The sequence below is a fragment of the Saccostrea cucullata genome, unplaced genomic scaffold, assembly GCF_032062105.1.
Source record: "Saccostrea cucullata isolate Sc308-1 unplaced genomic scaffold, CSIRO_AGI_Scuc_v1 ctg3287, whole genome shotgun sequence".
Lineage (NCBI taxonomy): Eukaryota > Metazoa > Mollusca > Bivalvia > Ostreida > Ostreidae > Saccostrea > Saccostrea cuccullata.
The window spans coordinates 23,008-39,430 of NW_026941526.1; the positions used below are offsets into that span (position 1 = coordinate 23,008).

Here is a 16,423-nt window from a genome sequence, read left to right on the forward strand (position 1 = left end):
TTTAATAAATTAAAAGGATTGAGTATAAAAACATTTCTCTTTCTGGTTACTACAAATTTCATTTATGCTTGACAAGTGTCCTTTATAGATACATATTTCTTTTCAAATAATCAAGATGTATTATCTTGATCTGAAGGGTCGTATTACCTCGAATTGACAAGCGAGGATCATAAGATCAAAAGAAACCACAAGCATTGCGTTTGATCTGATGAACAGGAGAAAAAATAACACACCAGCCTTAGATACCAATTTAATGATGCTTATTAGCATGTTATGAGTTAAGACGTGATTTGTGGTGTCTTGCAATGATAGCAAAAGCCTTTTACACTATGTAGTATAGAATAACATGACACAAATATAAGAGACAAATACCAAATAAGAATAAAAATCATGACAGTACATATATCTCTGAATGCCTGGATCCCTATCGTTGTTTTAACCTATAATATATTTGTTGATCAATTTTCAATTAGAAAAAGCATAACTGATTTTCCAATTCGCTTTTTTCTGCAAAAATATTGGATATTTGACAATTTTTCTTATATAATATGATTAATTTTAATCTTTAACTAATATTATGGATGAATTTACATAACTTTGTTGATTCAGATATACTGTTATTAATATTTTTGATATAAATACTGAATATATTTCCATAGGGGAAGAAATCTGATATAACTCTAATCTTGGTTACTCTCCAACATTATGGCGGTAGTTGTACAAATATGCGAAGAGATCATAGCAGGCGCGGATCCAGAATTTTTATCCAGTATGCTCCACGCCAGTCAAAAAAATCCAACCCAGAAGTTTCTTAACAAGAAAAAAAAACAAACAAAAAAACAACAAACAAACAAACAAACAAAATATAGCCAAAAGTTTTAAAACCTTTAGGGGGGGGGGTCCTGCATTTTCTGAAGGGGGTCCAAGGTAATTTTCTACTTGCTTTAGTATATAAATTTAACTGGAACTGTCCAACAGGGACAAATACCCCACGCTGGGTTTTCCAGAGTAGGTGCCAATTCACAATTTATATTTTTCCCATTTATTATAATATTTGATAAAACAAACATTTCCTGTGGTAAAGCATTAATTATGAGAAATTATCATCAACTGGTTGCATTATATCTTGACAAATGCCTCTCCCCTTCAAACACACATAACTTTCATGTGAGACATGATGTTCTGAAATTTGTCACTTTATATTCTTAATTTTAAAAATCGAGTTTAGAAATAGAAGGCTGACTACCGAATGACATCTGCTATGTTACATGTAAACTGACCAGAAGTTCTTCTGTTTAATTTTCAAATGATACAGATAAGAAATGCTCTAATAGAAATGAATGAAACAGCTAGCCCTCCTTTATTGAACTCATTAAGTACGCAAATGGTAAAGTCAAAAGACACGTCATTTAATCTCGAATCAATCATTTTGCATCGTTGACAGAAATAAAGACGCGTATTTAAAAAAAATAAAGTTTTTTTTTGAAGAATAATTAAGAAGCAATGTTAGAAATATAACTCTATTATTTATTATTATTACATCTATAATTATTATAATTATTTTATGAATTTATTATTTATAGTACAAATCTGAAGCTCCAGTACGTATTCTTAATGACATATTTAGAAGATATTGGATTACACCATAGCTATTCATAGAGTATTGCATGTTATCTTACGAATCGTTTTTTACTTGCGTTTTTCATTTCCGAGATTAAGGAGTCAAGAAGTATCCCGAACGCAAATATCGTCATTTCTAAAAAAACAGAACAAAACAAAACAAAAAGAAAAAAAAAACAATTGCAGATGGTCGACTGGGTCGAGAAAAAAACCCCAACTGTTATAAACACCGTATGCCAAGGGATTATGAGGAGTGTAGCGTATCAAAAACCCTTGGCTAGCTAAGACTAAATTAATTTTGTAAACAAAGATTTTGTATAAATTTGTTACAAATATTTGTAATGAAAAAAAAACCTTTTGTTGTCTTGATGCATTATTTTGAGTAAGGTTACCAATTCTTGATTATTTATTTGGATTTTATATCAGACTTAAAATTTCAATCTGAAATGCTCAGGGAGAATGGGCATGCTGATTCCAATATCCCCCCAAACACATATTATAATTAGTTTAAATTACATTAAACGATATCAACGTAGTTTTTATACAATTTCAAAGAATGAGTGCACTTAAGTACGTCATTTGGAACCTTTCGGCTACCCATTTTAAGCTTAACATTACAAAAAAAAAAACGCTAAATTAAACTATGATTAATGTGCAAGCATATGCTTTTGATATTTATTTCAAGAATTTTTTGTCATACATATTCTATAACTACAGAAAATGTAATTGTAAAGAACATGTAAAAGCCTTAAATTCCGGAACTTCGATTTTAAGGTATCCTCAAATAGGCGGAGGCATTTAAACTGCATAGTTGTGGAATGTAAACATTAGCACATATGCTTTTTTCGCATTGCGAATTGAAATGGAGAAGAGAGAGAGATCGTGTTGATTTCATGGTGCACAATTATTAAATGATTCTAATGTTAAGGGATGGGGTAAATGTCTCGCTGTGCAGACCATGATACAAAGGCGACATAAGCAATACATGTACTTACTAATGACACTGTCAATACCAGAATTCTTTCAAAACACCCCTAATGAAAAGCATAAAGAAAAGTAAGAGACATATTATCTTCAAACCATATTAAAATTTTCGCAAAAGTCTCCTATAGTTTGAAGTTGGAAGTACGATAGATAATGTCACATCAGAGACTTAAACACAATGAAATTTTCAGTGAAAGCGTTAGCGTATCGAACAGCAGAAGGTCACGTGAGAATGGTGATTATAATATCAATCGTTGTTGCTCAGTGACCGGTTAATTTAGTAGCTATCTCGACCCTAATTTGAGGACATTTTTTTGAAAATTAGATATGAGTCACAACCTGGCCAACATTGTCCTTTGGATATGTATAAATTTAAATACATATTCTGTGCAAATAAGAAAAATGGCCAATTTGCAGCTCGATGTAAACAAAGTCTTTGAAAACTTGTATGCATATGAATAACAATAGAAATGAGACAAAACTGTTAGACCCCCGTCTCAAAAGCTAGTGTCGTTCGGCATTATTTAATACTTTCATGTAATGTAATAAATTAAAACCTGCTCTTAAGACATTGTTTAATACCTATAAAACATAAAGAATGCCTGCACTTAAGGACGTTATTTGGAACCTTTTCGGTTACCCATTTTAAGCTTAACATTACAATATATCGCTAAATTAATCTATGATTAATGTGCAAGCATATGTTTTTGATATTTATTTCTAGAATTTTTTGTCATGCATATTTCTATAATTACATACAACGCTATTGAAAAGAACATGCTTAAGCCATAAATTCTGGAAAATTGAACTGGACCGCTTTCGATTTTAAGGTGGCAGCAAAGGGGCGGAGACTTTTAAATCGCAAGGAAATGGATAATAAGCACATGGTTTTCCGTATTTGATTTACATTATATATGAAAAAGGCGGAGAGGAGGGTTTTGTGTTCATTATGTACTCAAAATAAATGATTTATAACCATGCATATAATTTCATCAATTTGTATCCACCTAAGTATGTAAATTTAGTAAAGAGCAGAACATTAAGAGAAAAACAAAAAGTTCATAAAAATAAACAAAATTGTGATAAATATATGTCTGCATTTTGTACGCTTAGGTTTGTAGTGTCTTTTTAAAGAATTATTGGTAGATGAAAATGACACTGAAATACATTTTTATTTTCTGAACATAAAGGACTGTCTTGGTGTAAATGAAAAATAAATTGCAACCTGTATAGAATAATCTGAAATAAGTACACACAATAAATCCATAAATGACATGTCATTTGATTACTGGCATAGATAATTTTCAAAAGAGTTTTGATCTTTATTCAGAGTACAAAGGACAATGCATTAAAGAAAATGAATTTCGGCTTCTACATTATCAAGCACTGCATAATTTTCTCTATCTAACGTTCTTTTTAAATTGCAATACTTAAAATCTCACTACTCATGTAGTATTTGCTGTCAAGCAGCGAATTAACTAAATCTTAAATTAATTATATGTGTTCGAACCTACAGTGTATTTAAAAAAAAATGACATTTTCACTTAATCGTAATCATCTTGAATAATGATTGTGGACTAATTTAATTAGTAACGGAGAAATAAAATAAAAAGTTTAGTTTTTTTTAGGTGTGACTGTGGGCTCCTACCCAGACCTAAAAATGGTCGGGCTCTCGTTTTCAAAATTTCTGGATCCGCCACTGCTAGGAGTACAGCATGTAATCGCCAAAATAATACCCCTTTTCTTTTAAATGCTCCGAACAAAAACACTATAGTGAAAGAAGTCAACGTAAACTTTAAAACGCCAATAAATTGTACGCAATGATCTTCAATGTTTTGAAAATGGAAGTACATGTAGATATAAAAAGAATTTTCCAACGACTGACAAAATGAATGTCACGTGAGAAAAGTGATTATAATATTAAACGGGTCACATGGGCTGACACTCGGTGACTTGCTGATTTAGTAGCTAACTCGATCGAGCGAAGTTTAGGTACATTTTTTTAAAAATTAGATATGAGCCGCAACTTGACCAACATTGTCCTTTGGATATGTATAGGTTTAAAATAAAATACACATTCTGTGCAAATAAGAAAAATGGTCAAGTTGCGGCTCGAAGTAAACAAAGTCGTTGAAAACCGGATGCATATGAATAACAATAGAAATGAGACAAAACTGTAAGACCCCCGTCTCAAAAGATAGTGTCGCTCGGCATTATTTAATACTTTCATGTAATATAATACACCAAAACCTGATCTTAAGACATCGTTTGATACCTATTAAACATAAATTTAATGAATTTTGGAAATTTATTTTGCGCAAAACATCGGGTTCCAACTCTCATAGCTTAAGTGCAATCCTTCTTTAATGAATTTTGGAATTATGTTTTGCGCAAAACATCAGGATCCAACTCTCATAGCTTAAGTGCACTCATTCTTTGACTTATACACAATATCATATTAGTTTGAATTACTTTTTGTCAAATTCATTAAATAGGTTAGGCTAGTCACTTAAACAATTAAAGGCTGGGGCTTGTTCTACAAAAGAACTTACGACTAAGAACAAAAAATTCAGATTATTGTGAAATTTTGCAAAATTAAAAATTCTCTTTTAAATTGTCTGTGTTAAAATATCTTACAACATACTTTTTAAAATGTTTAAAATAATTTTCGATGTAATGTTAGCTAAAAAGTTACATGAATAATTATACTTGGTCTTAAGTCGTAAGTCCCTTTGTAAAACGGGCCCTGATTCCTAAACCCTGTTCCCAAGATATATAGATAACATCTTCTTGATCAGAGAATTTCTACAATTACCACCTTACACTAAAGTAATTAATTTCTCTCTAATTTGCCATGCAATTTTCTGTTATTTAATTCTCCTTGACCAGTCCATGATAATTTCACTTGAATTAAAGGTCACATTGCCCTAAGAAAATAAGTCGCACCACATCTTCTACCCAAGCTGCATAAACTGGCAAAGTTTGATGATTGTAAGTCTAATATTTTTCTAGTTGTGAGCCAAACAAAACAACACAATAAATTAAAAAAAGCCAATCATGAAGAAATTACCAGGTTGAAGCCTTCATATGGGGAATTATAAGTGTAAAAATTTTCAGACAAATCCTTTAGTTTTTGAGAAATGGTCCGGACAAAATCTTGTCTAAAGACAGACAGACAAGCTGATTTCCATATGACCCCGGAGATATAATAACCTTGCAAATTCCAGGGGGTCCCGATCCCCCTCCTGATATCTGAGAGTATAACAAAGAAAAAGTTTTTATCAGATTTTTCAAAATAAATAATCTGCTCAATATGTATTATTAACCTAGATGTGAAACTGTTATATAAAACAACTTTTGTACTACGTGTACAATATGTCTCAGTTAAATTATAGATAAGACAATCTTATCAGCCATAAATCACTTGATGTCTAACAAAATTTTAGACCTGAATTTAGCAAAACAAATTGAAAATAAAATAGTTCTTATAATTATTTAACGCAAGAATTTGAAAATGTTCTTTTTTTTATGCTCTCGCCAGTTTCATCAGTACGTACTTCGTCCCAGTCATTCAAAATAAATTCAACACCATTTCATTCTCCTTTAATGTTTTTTTTTTGCGTTACAAGTTAGGAAAAATAAATGCCAATTTCTCGAGATCGAATTTCCGAGGGAAATGTAGAAAATCGGTATCCTATGTCGAATGTTAGCCTGCACCACAGTGGCACTTTATACATGCACAGTGTACGTGTGCATGTACGGATCGCCGCAGTATCAAGAATGATAATCAATTTCACTACTTGTTCTGAAATATACAAGGGGCGGGAGTTACTTGCGGCAAGATTGAAGCAATATAAGCTTTAGGCTTGAGGGCAAACAGCAAACCCAGAAAGCGAAACTGGGTTCGCTTTAGCAGATTCAGAGCGAACTCAAAACGAACAAGGACCGCACCCAGAGCGGTCCCCAAATTTCTGATAGTGAACTCAAAGAGGACCAAGAGCGATACCGGGAAACGAACCTGTGGTCCGCTATTGAATCGGTCTGGTGTAAATCTGTGTCTGGTCGGTACTGTAATTAATTAAATCATTTTTTAAAATTATTTTTAATTGCAGAGTGGACCTCACCTCAGAGAAAGCTATTGTCTTTTGACCAAAAACTTGAACAACTCAGACAAAATGATGGAGAAGCCGACATTAGAATCCAAAAACTAATTGATTATTTATATATTGAACAAACGCATTCTCAACAATATCATCAGTATCATAGAGGTCAGAATAAAACAACTAAATATAAGGACATCATTCAGAGAGTTGATTACCTGGACTGTTCAGGTCTGGATTTAAGTAAGGACGAAAAGCAGTTTAAAGGTTTTGAACCATTTACTCAAAATCACGTTGATGATTTTTTGAGCTGGATGATGGACTGTGATGAAGTCTTCCAAAAAACATACTCTACAAAATGTCGATCCATTTTATCCACTTTATTTGCTGCATATACCAAAGAAGCAATAATTCAGTTCAAACCAAAACCCCTTTCTTTGATTATTGATATTTGCATGGATCACGCTATTGAGAACAAAAACCACATATTAGTTTTAGAGCTTGTTAGGTCATACATATTCAATTTTGATTTTAATTTGCAAAAACGTTTCGAAGGGAAGAAGATTAATTCTGTCCTTATTGACACCCTCTTGCAAACAGCGAAATGCATGATTTTAAGCAGATTTCCAAGGCTTCGAAAAAATTCAATCAGTCTATCGTTTTGTTATGAATGCAGTCAAGAAAATTGGCTTGTAATAATGATGACATACAAAGGAATTATAGAAATGAAAGACGGAATCCCCGAAAAAGCCATGGGGGTTAGTCTAGTACTTTATAACTATACACAACCATCTGATGAAGCAAAATTTGTCTTTAGTTCCAGTGTGGCTTCTTGTTCCGTGATAAACTTACCTGTTATTGCAGAAAAAGAAGCGCAACAACTCCTTAATAAGCATTCCAACCTCTCCCTGATATCAGCATCCCCATTTAAATCAACAGGGTATTCAACAGGAAAGCACAGGGTTGTCAAAAAACCATGCATTAGTCTGTTGTGTCTACATAAAGGACACATACCATTAGGAGAAAGAGAGTTCCCAAAACAAATCAATGGGTTTGATGTAGACGTACAGGAGGGATATTGTTCTTTTGGAAGTGGTAGATCTATAGACTTTGGAGGACATATTCGTCGTGCCAGAGGAATTAACACGCCTGGAAATGGAAGCATTGGGGGTTTTGTTGATTTTTCAGATGGTTCAGTTGGTTTAATAACATGTGCTCATGTTGTGTTTTCCACAGATGAATTAAAAATACCAAATAGTGTCATGCAGAACTATTTACTGGGTATAGATACTGATTTAAACGTAGAATTTTTTGATAAAAATCAGCATAATTTTCAAGTGTGTGGCACCATCGTGGATAAATGTTTTCCATTATCATCTGATATCAAATCAGTTGATGCTGCTTTGATAAAACTTGATCAAACTATAAACGAATTTGGATTTCCTGTAACCCTACCTCATCAACTATATTCAGCAGGTATGTTTAAGTATATATATTTTTTTTATTTTTTGAAATATGTATGATAATTCAGTAAGATATTTTTTTTTTCTGTTCTGATACCTTTGTCACAACTTTTTGATACAAATTTATCGCAAATATATCTTTTACATTTGTTGACCTTTAAAATTATTGTTTTGTATCTTTTTCTACCATTCTGCTAAAAGCAGGAAATATAGGCAAAGACATGCGAGACCTTTCGAATGTTTACGTTTTTCTTTGCCGATATAGCATCTGTAACACCTCATAGTACCTATAAAAATCTCCTATTTTACGTTTTGATCGGACACCTCCGAGGGTTGATCCAAAAGTAATGTCAAAGTGTTCATATCTTTTATATTTGGTGTTATATTTTTTAATACAAGATGCACGAATATAAATCTCATTAACATTGAAATTTTCATTTAAAGTTGTTTTTTGAATTTATTTTATATATGTTCAAATCATAGTGCAAAAGTGTCACCGCGTCACAACGGAACGTTGCGTTTTAAAGTTTATTTTTTAAGAGAATGAAAAAGACTAACACATTAAAAATATATTATAAAAACGCACCTAATTTCCGAATTTTTAAAAAGATACAATTCCTCCCATTTTCGTAGTCTTTAATTTTAAATTAAATGACGGCACTGGTTTTTGTGATCATAAACATTGTTGTTTTACTCTGTTGAACAAATTAAACAGAGGGATGATCGAAATGAGAGAAAAAAGTCTCGACAAGAGTTTTAATGCATTTTTCCTTCAACAAGCAAACTCAAAGAATTGTGGTTCTCCGCTTTCGTTGTTTTTGTGGGTGAGATGTCATTTTTTATGACATATTGAGGCAAATATAACCGCCCTATCATACGTCATTTAAAAATTATCACCTAAGTTGATTTTTTAAAAATTATAAGATTAATCACGAAGGTCAAGGTCAAAAGTTTTGTCCAAGGAAAGGAAAGAGATATATATAGGTCATACTCTAAGGTCAAAGGATGAAAAATTTTGTTTACTTAAGAAAGGTCTCGTCACTAGTATTACATAAGAGAATTATGAAAGATCTCTTCCTTATTGTTCAAAAGTTATGACCAGTGTTAAAATTTTAAAAAGTAAGTCAAACATAAAGGTGAAGGTCAGATGTTCAAGTTCTTGATATCCAATGAAAGGTCTTGGTACAAGGATTAAATATGTAAAGTATGAAAACCTAGCCCTTATCCTTCAAAAGTTATGCTCAAGGTTTGTTTTTTTTTTAAATACGCAAAACTCCAAGGTCAAAGTCATGACCAGAAGGTCAAACTTCTTGGTATCAAATATAAAGCCTTATAACAAGAATAACATTTGTGAAGTTTACCCAATGAAAGGTCTTGTCACAAGAAATACACATGTGAAATCTGAAACTGATAGCTCCACTTCATCAAAAGTTATTGGCAATTTTAAATGTTTTGTGTCGAACGGACAGAAGGACAGACTTACAGATTGACGGACATACAAATGAGATTTAATGGTCCCCGTTTTCGTTAAAACGGGGGACAAAAATATTGGAATCATAACAAGTAATAGGTACGTTTATTACCCAGATTTACACAATAAAGAATTTAAATAAATAGAAGACATTTTATTAGATAGTTTTAGCAATTTTGGACCGGTGATTGGTCAATAAATTATCAACAGAGGACAAAAAGACCAAAAGATACCGGGTAGGAGATTAAACAGAAATGCTTAATGGTGTCTGACGTTTTCAAAAATGACAGATGTTTAAAGTGACATGTGAATTTTTAGTTTGTCTTAAGCTACTGTTCAAAATATTTTGACAGAGGGCTTAATTATGAAAAAAGTGAGTGTATAATGGTAGCAAGAAACCTTAAAGAAAGTGGAATTTGTGTAATTGTTTGATAATAACTCATATATATTTTTTTTAATGAATCGAAAGGGAAACGCTCAAAAGTATGAAGCTAGGTGCGTATCCGTCATATAACGTTGTATTTTGGTGCAGTGTCTACCATAAACGCACATTGTGTAAAATCCAATATTTTGGAAAGTGTACATTATATTGATTTAAATTTTTCAGGTCTGATTTAAAATAAATAAAGCTTCCATTATGTATAATTTTGTTGCTTAACGTGGATTAATAGCAATTTTATCAAAGTTGTGACATTACTTTTGGTTCAACCTTCGTATTTTAAGAGCCATTCTTCACTACTTCTTTATTATTTTAAGTATCCATCGCTAGCGCTCTGCATTTCTTTTACTTAATAAATGACCATCACGGTACCTCAGATTCTAAAGTGCTTAACACGTGATCAGTCGCAGATTTAATTCCGGTGGTGTTTGACATATTACATTAAAAAGAATAGGTCGCAACTGTTCCTTCGCAAAGCGTTCGACACTTTTAAACTAAGATGAGGTAGATTTTGGCACAAAAGAAAACTCTCTCACTGCCCTGAGTACTGAGTAATGGTTTGAATTTGAAGTCCTTTACCGGGGAATGATAACGCCTCTATGTAATGGTTAATTTTTTGATCGGGACGTTAATCAACAAATAACCATATATTCATATAAACAACTGAATTAAAGTTTATTACACACATACAAAAACTTTTCAAAATTGTACAAAATCTATTTTTAGTTTTTATCAGAAAGACGGTTGAAAAAAAAAAATACCTGTATGAGTTTTGACAGTATATTCATGTGGGAGCGGGAGAGGGTATCATTTTATGAGGTCATTACAGTTTAAGTACTACTTTTTTACCTTTTAAGCTCACCTGAGCCGAAGGCTCGAGTAAGCTTTTCTGATCAAAATTTGTCCGTTGTCTGTCGTCGTCGTTGTCGTCGTTGTTGTTGTCGTTAACTTTTCACATTTTCGACTTCTCAAGAACCACTGGACCAATTTTAACCAAACTTGACACAAAGTATCCTTAGGTAAGGGGGATCGAAGTTTGTTCAAATGAAGGGCCACGCCCTTATTCAAGAGGAGATAATTGAGAAATAGTAAAAATTTAATGGTATGTTTTAAAAATCTTCTTCTCAAGAACCACTGTGCCAGGAAAGATGAAACTTATATGGAAGCATCCTCAGGTAGTATAAATTGAAGTTTGTTCAAATCATGAGCCCCGGGGGTAGGGCGGGGCCAAAATGCCCGATCAAATTTTTACATAGAAATATAAAAAAAATATAGGAAAAACCTTTTAAAATCTTCTGCTCAAGAACTACTTCGCCAGGAAAAATGAAACTCATGTGGAATCATCCTCAGGTAGTGTAGATTCAAATTCGTGCAAATGATGACACCGGGGGTAGGGTGGGGGTCAAAATGGCCGATCAAAGTTTTACATAGGAATACAAATGTACATAGGAAAAATCTTCTTCTCACGATCCATAGGAACAGGAAAGATGAAACTCATGTGGAATATCCTCAGATTGTGTACATTTAAGTTTGTTCAAATCATGATCCCTAGGGCTAGCGTGGGGGACATAATGGCTGATCAAAGTTCTATTTAGGAAAATATAGGAAAAATCTTTAAAAATCTTCTTGACAAGAACCTCTAGACCAGGAGAGATGAAACTCATGTGGAATCATCCTCAGGTAGTGTAGATTCAAGTTTGTTCAAATCATGACCCCTTGGGAAAGGGTGAGACCATAATGACCGATCAAAGCTTTACATAGGACTTTATATAGGAAAAATCTTTAAAAATCTTTCTCTCAAGAACCATTAAGACAGGAAATATGAAACTCTTGTGAAATTATCCTCAGGTAGTGTAGATTCAAGTTTGTTCAAATAATGTCCCGGGGAAAAATTATCCTCTGGTAGTGTAGATTCAAGTTTGTTCAAATCATGACCCCGGGGGGTAGGGTGGGGCCAAAATGGCCGTTAAAAGTTTTACATGTACATAGGCATATATAGGGAAACCTTTTAAAATCTTTTTTGCAAGTACTTCAAAGCCATCATTAGTAATATTTATATGGAAGAATCCCCATGTAGTGTAGATTCTAATTCGTTCAAATGATGATCCCCTGGGGGGGGGGGGGTTAAATTCAACCCCCCTCCCACGTTACTAAACTTTCAGTTCTATTCTGAAATGTGCTTTTTCCTAGCCGATGTGCTCACGTGAGCGCTGTGACTCAGAGGCCTCTTGTTTATAGAGGCATTTCACCAATTTCAACTAAACTACTAATTTAAAATGCTCTTTGTCATGATCGGGACATAACGAAAAAAACCGTCGTCAAGTCAATGTCAATTAAAAGACTAACAATTATTATGAAAAAAATCAGTCATCAATTGACTCAATGTGTTAACAATGACATTGTATCGACCATACAAATGGTGACTTTACGAAATGATGATTTTAAATAAGACTGCTGGTATCCTTGTTTTATCGACTTGAATAATGAATAAATAAATTGAGCAATTACAAAATAAAATATTATTTAATTTTTTTTTAATTTTAATTCCAGGATTTGACCCAAATATATCACCCGTATTTACTGGAGAGGTTGTTAATATTCCAGATACTATAGTAAGCAGTAGAATTCCAGAAAAAATGGACAGTGTTATTAAATACGGGAGTAAAACAGGATTCACTATTGGAAGTCTGTATTATAATGGAGCGCATATCCGCTTTGTGGACGACACTGGAGAATTGCCGGATAAAACGCCTGTTCATATGTGTAACCAAATAGAAATTCAAAGCCTTCCCCACGGTATGTTTTTTGAACCTGGTGATTCGGGATCCTTTGTTTTTTGTATCAACCCTGATAAGACACTAAGCTGTATTGGGATGGCTATTGGCTCTACAACCAAAGGGTCCTGTTTTGTGACACCAATGACTAGAATTTTAGATTCTTTTGGTCTTCCTCATAGATTAAAACCATGTACCTCCTTGGCCTCTATGAACAACCCTAAAACATCCGAAAAACCTCCTAATTCAGACTTATTACTGCAGAGGAATGCTGGCGGTATGTCTGAAGTTAATTTGGGAACAATATTGTTAGAATTAAAAATGTCAATGACGAATATGCAAACATCATTAACAGACCTTCGAAATGAACAAAAGAATTTAAGATCTTCATTTCAGACAGAGGTTGAACACTTGAAAAGAGAAGTTCAGGAAATAAAAGAAGAATATCAAACAAAATCTTCTGCGAGTTCGTCATATCTCACTCAGAAATAAAAGAAAGTCATTGTTGGCTTAATAAAAACATCCGAAGTAATGAATGTTTCATTCGAACATCATTGTGGATTAATACAATGTTTTACTAGTTTTTTAATATTTCAAATTACCATTTATTAATACATAGTTAATGTGAGTAATTTATTTCAAACAATCATCATTGAAACTGGGTTATATTTTAGAAGTTTTGTCCAATAGCTTATTTTATGTGTACATGACATCTGTACCAAAAAACGTTTGTATTCTAATGTTGTGTCTTCTATTATCCTTTTCTATTTTCTGATTTTGTGTCTTTTATTTTTATCGGTGTCTGTTATTCTATTCTTTAGTGTTGTGTTTTTGTGTATCTTCTTTTACAGGGTGTCCCAAAACTAATATTACACTTTTAATCATCTCAAAATTTATCAAACCAAAACAACAACAAACGTATTTTGTCAACATCTAGTGTATTAGCAAAAAATTTATCTGAAAAAATTTCAAGAAATTCTGTTAAAATGTCAAGTAATTATGATTTCCTAATGAAGTTATCATTTTCTTAATATAGAACCTTCATGTGAACAGCTGATAGAAATTCTTAATCTTTACTTTGGGTCTACATCTTCTTCTTTAGTAATTAAAACCATAACAAAATCCTTATGAAATTATGTACTCAGCAGTTTTTAAAGAGAATTATTTTTAGTACATTATTTATATTGGATAATTGTAATTATGATTAATAACTACATATAGAGGACCATTATATTTTATATTTAGACTAGTCACGTGATGTTGCAGTCACGCGATTTTAACACAATGACCTGGAGTAATGATGTTACATATAAATATCACTAGTGCAAGGGCATAACCAAGTTAAATTTCCAAGTTTAGTATATAAATATTTTCAACACGCATTGTAGTTTCTAAGTTGCTGCGATCCTGTCTAATTTCTGCAATTTCATTGTTAAAATTATACTTGTATGACCGAATGTTGTCAGCGGCATGAAGTATTGATATAATTAAATTGTTTTTAAGATTTCATCAGGATCGCAGCACTTTTCAGATACCTTAATAGTTCAGTACTTGAAATATAAAAGCTTACTTAGATCCATAGAGTGTATGCCCTTGCACTAGATCGATTTATTAAGACCCCCCACATTACCATCCGATGTACTTACATACTAATACACGGCAGTATCAATTAAATACGTAATATACAGAAAATATATTAAAACAATAGTGAAGAAGACATTAAATTCAAGTTATTGGCCTATAGAATATCTGTAAATAATATTTCATTTAATTAGAGAATACATATTTTGTTGGGAATATATTACTGGATCTGTCTCTCACTGCATACAAACTACGTCACGTTGAAAGAAATGACGTCATATTGACAAGTGTGTTGCGATCAGTGACTTGTTATGTTCCCCAAACGAAGTTGGGGAACATATTGTTTTTACTCTGTTTCTTATTATTATGTCGCCCCGAACGAAGTCGGGGACGACATATTGATATTGTACGCATGTTTTTTTTATCCAGGCTGTTTCTCGGAGATGGCTGGGACAATCTTCCTGAAACTTTCCTTAAAGGACGATCACTGGTTGTAGTTGTGCAGTGAGGTCGTTCAGTTCCAATATGTCTACCGTTGCCATGGAAACCTGTAAAAAGCGACAAATTTTGTCCGAGAGTGTTCTCTCTGGTCCCTTAAACGTTCGTCATGAAACTTTTCTTATTTTAATGATTAGTATCTGTAGTTCTGCAACTCGTATTCAAAATTTTCATATAATCGATTATTGCCATGGAAACCAGGTGAAAGTTAAAATTCTTTAATTTCGATTTTCTCAATAACTACTCAGGCAATCGTTTTCAAACTTTCAATGTTTATTCCTTGCAATGTGTCAAAGTGATTTCTACTTTCAAAATAATTGTAATGAGTCGCTCACGGTTGCCATAGAAACGAAACAGAAAAAAAGATTCAGATGTACACATGTGTTCTCCAAGGTCTAGGTCAAAGGGTCAAAGTTCGTCGTATCCAATAAAAGTTCTTTTCACAAGGATTACATATTTGAAATACGAAAGCCCTAGTACTTACCGTTCAAACGTTATGGCTATTTACTATGTTCAAGACGACCCCCCCTTTTTTTGAAGCACACAGCCAAGTAGAATACACAGATATAACATATACAACTTACAAGTAACTTTTTAAAATCTTCATTCATAAAATTCAGTTCCGGTCATGTGATATTTTGCCATCATTCATTCTCCTTCTGTTTTGTCTCTTGAATTTATAAATATTTTATTTTATCTATATAAAAAAAAAAACGATTGTCAGCTGCATTTATTATCATTTCGCGTTTTCTTGTATATCTATCACTTGTATATTATTCATTTCATTAGATAGTGCAAGTATAAATTAAAAAATTGGTACGTCATTTCCATAGTTTTTATTCATTCATAAATTCTTTGATCCGCTCCTGATGGTTCACAAAGCCTTGATCACCACTGTATACAAAACATTCATCTCGCCGAAAATGTTCATGATTCCGCTAAACTGAGAAAGTTCACACATGATTTATTATCTCATAACACACATCAGCTCTCTGCAATGCAGAAATGCTCGAATTGAAGGGGAAAATTCAGGAGTTATTGATGAGAAAAATTCAGGAGTTATTATGTCGCCCCGAACGAAGTCGGGGACGACATATTGATATTGTACGCATGTTTTTTTTATCCAGGCTGTTTCTTGGAGATGGCTGGGACAATCTTCCTGAAACTTTCCTTAAAGGACGATCACTGGTTGTAGTTGTGCAGTGAGGTCGTTCAGTTCCAATATGTCTACCGTTGTCATGGAAACCTGTAAAAAGCGACAAATTTTGTCCGAGAGTGTTCTCTCTGGTCCCTTAAACGTTCGTCATGAAACTTTTCTTATTTTAATGATTAGTATCTGTAGTTCTGCAACTCGTATTCAAAATTTTCATATAATCGATTATTGCCATGGAAACCAGGTGAAAGTTAAAATTCTTTAATTTCGATTTTCTCAATAACTACTCAGGCAATCGTTTTCAAACTTTCAATGTTTATTCCTTGCAATGTGTCAAAGT

General features: G+C 32.8%; 1 protein-coding gene across 1 annotated transcript in view; it reads left to right on the forward strand.

Moving 5' to 3' along the window:
* LOC134257998 (uncharacterized) overlaps positions 1-13,343 on the forward strand; it is a gene marked incomplete at its 5' end in the record, with an annotated part of 31,162 nt that extends 17,819 nt beyond the window's left edge. Inside the window, 2 exons of the mRNA XM_062740563.1 lie at positions 6,717-8,180; positions 12,628-13,343. Of these exons, the coding sequence (XP_062596547.1) occupies positions 6,717-8,180; positions 12,628-13,343 (2,180 nt within the window). The remainder of the gene's footprint in view (positions 1-6,716; positions 8,181-12,627) is intronic.
* Between the last annotated feature and the right edge of the window lie 3,080 nt (positions 13,344-16,423).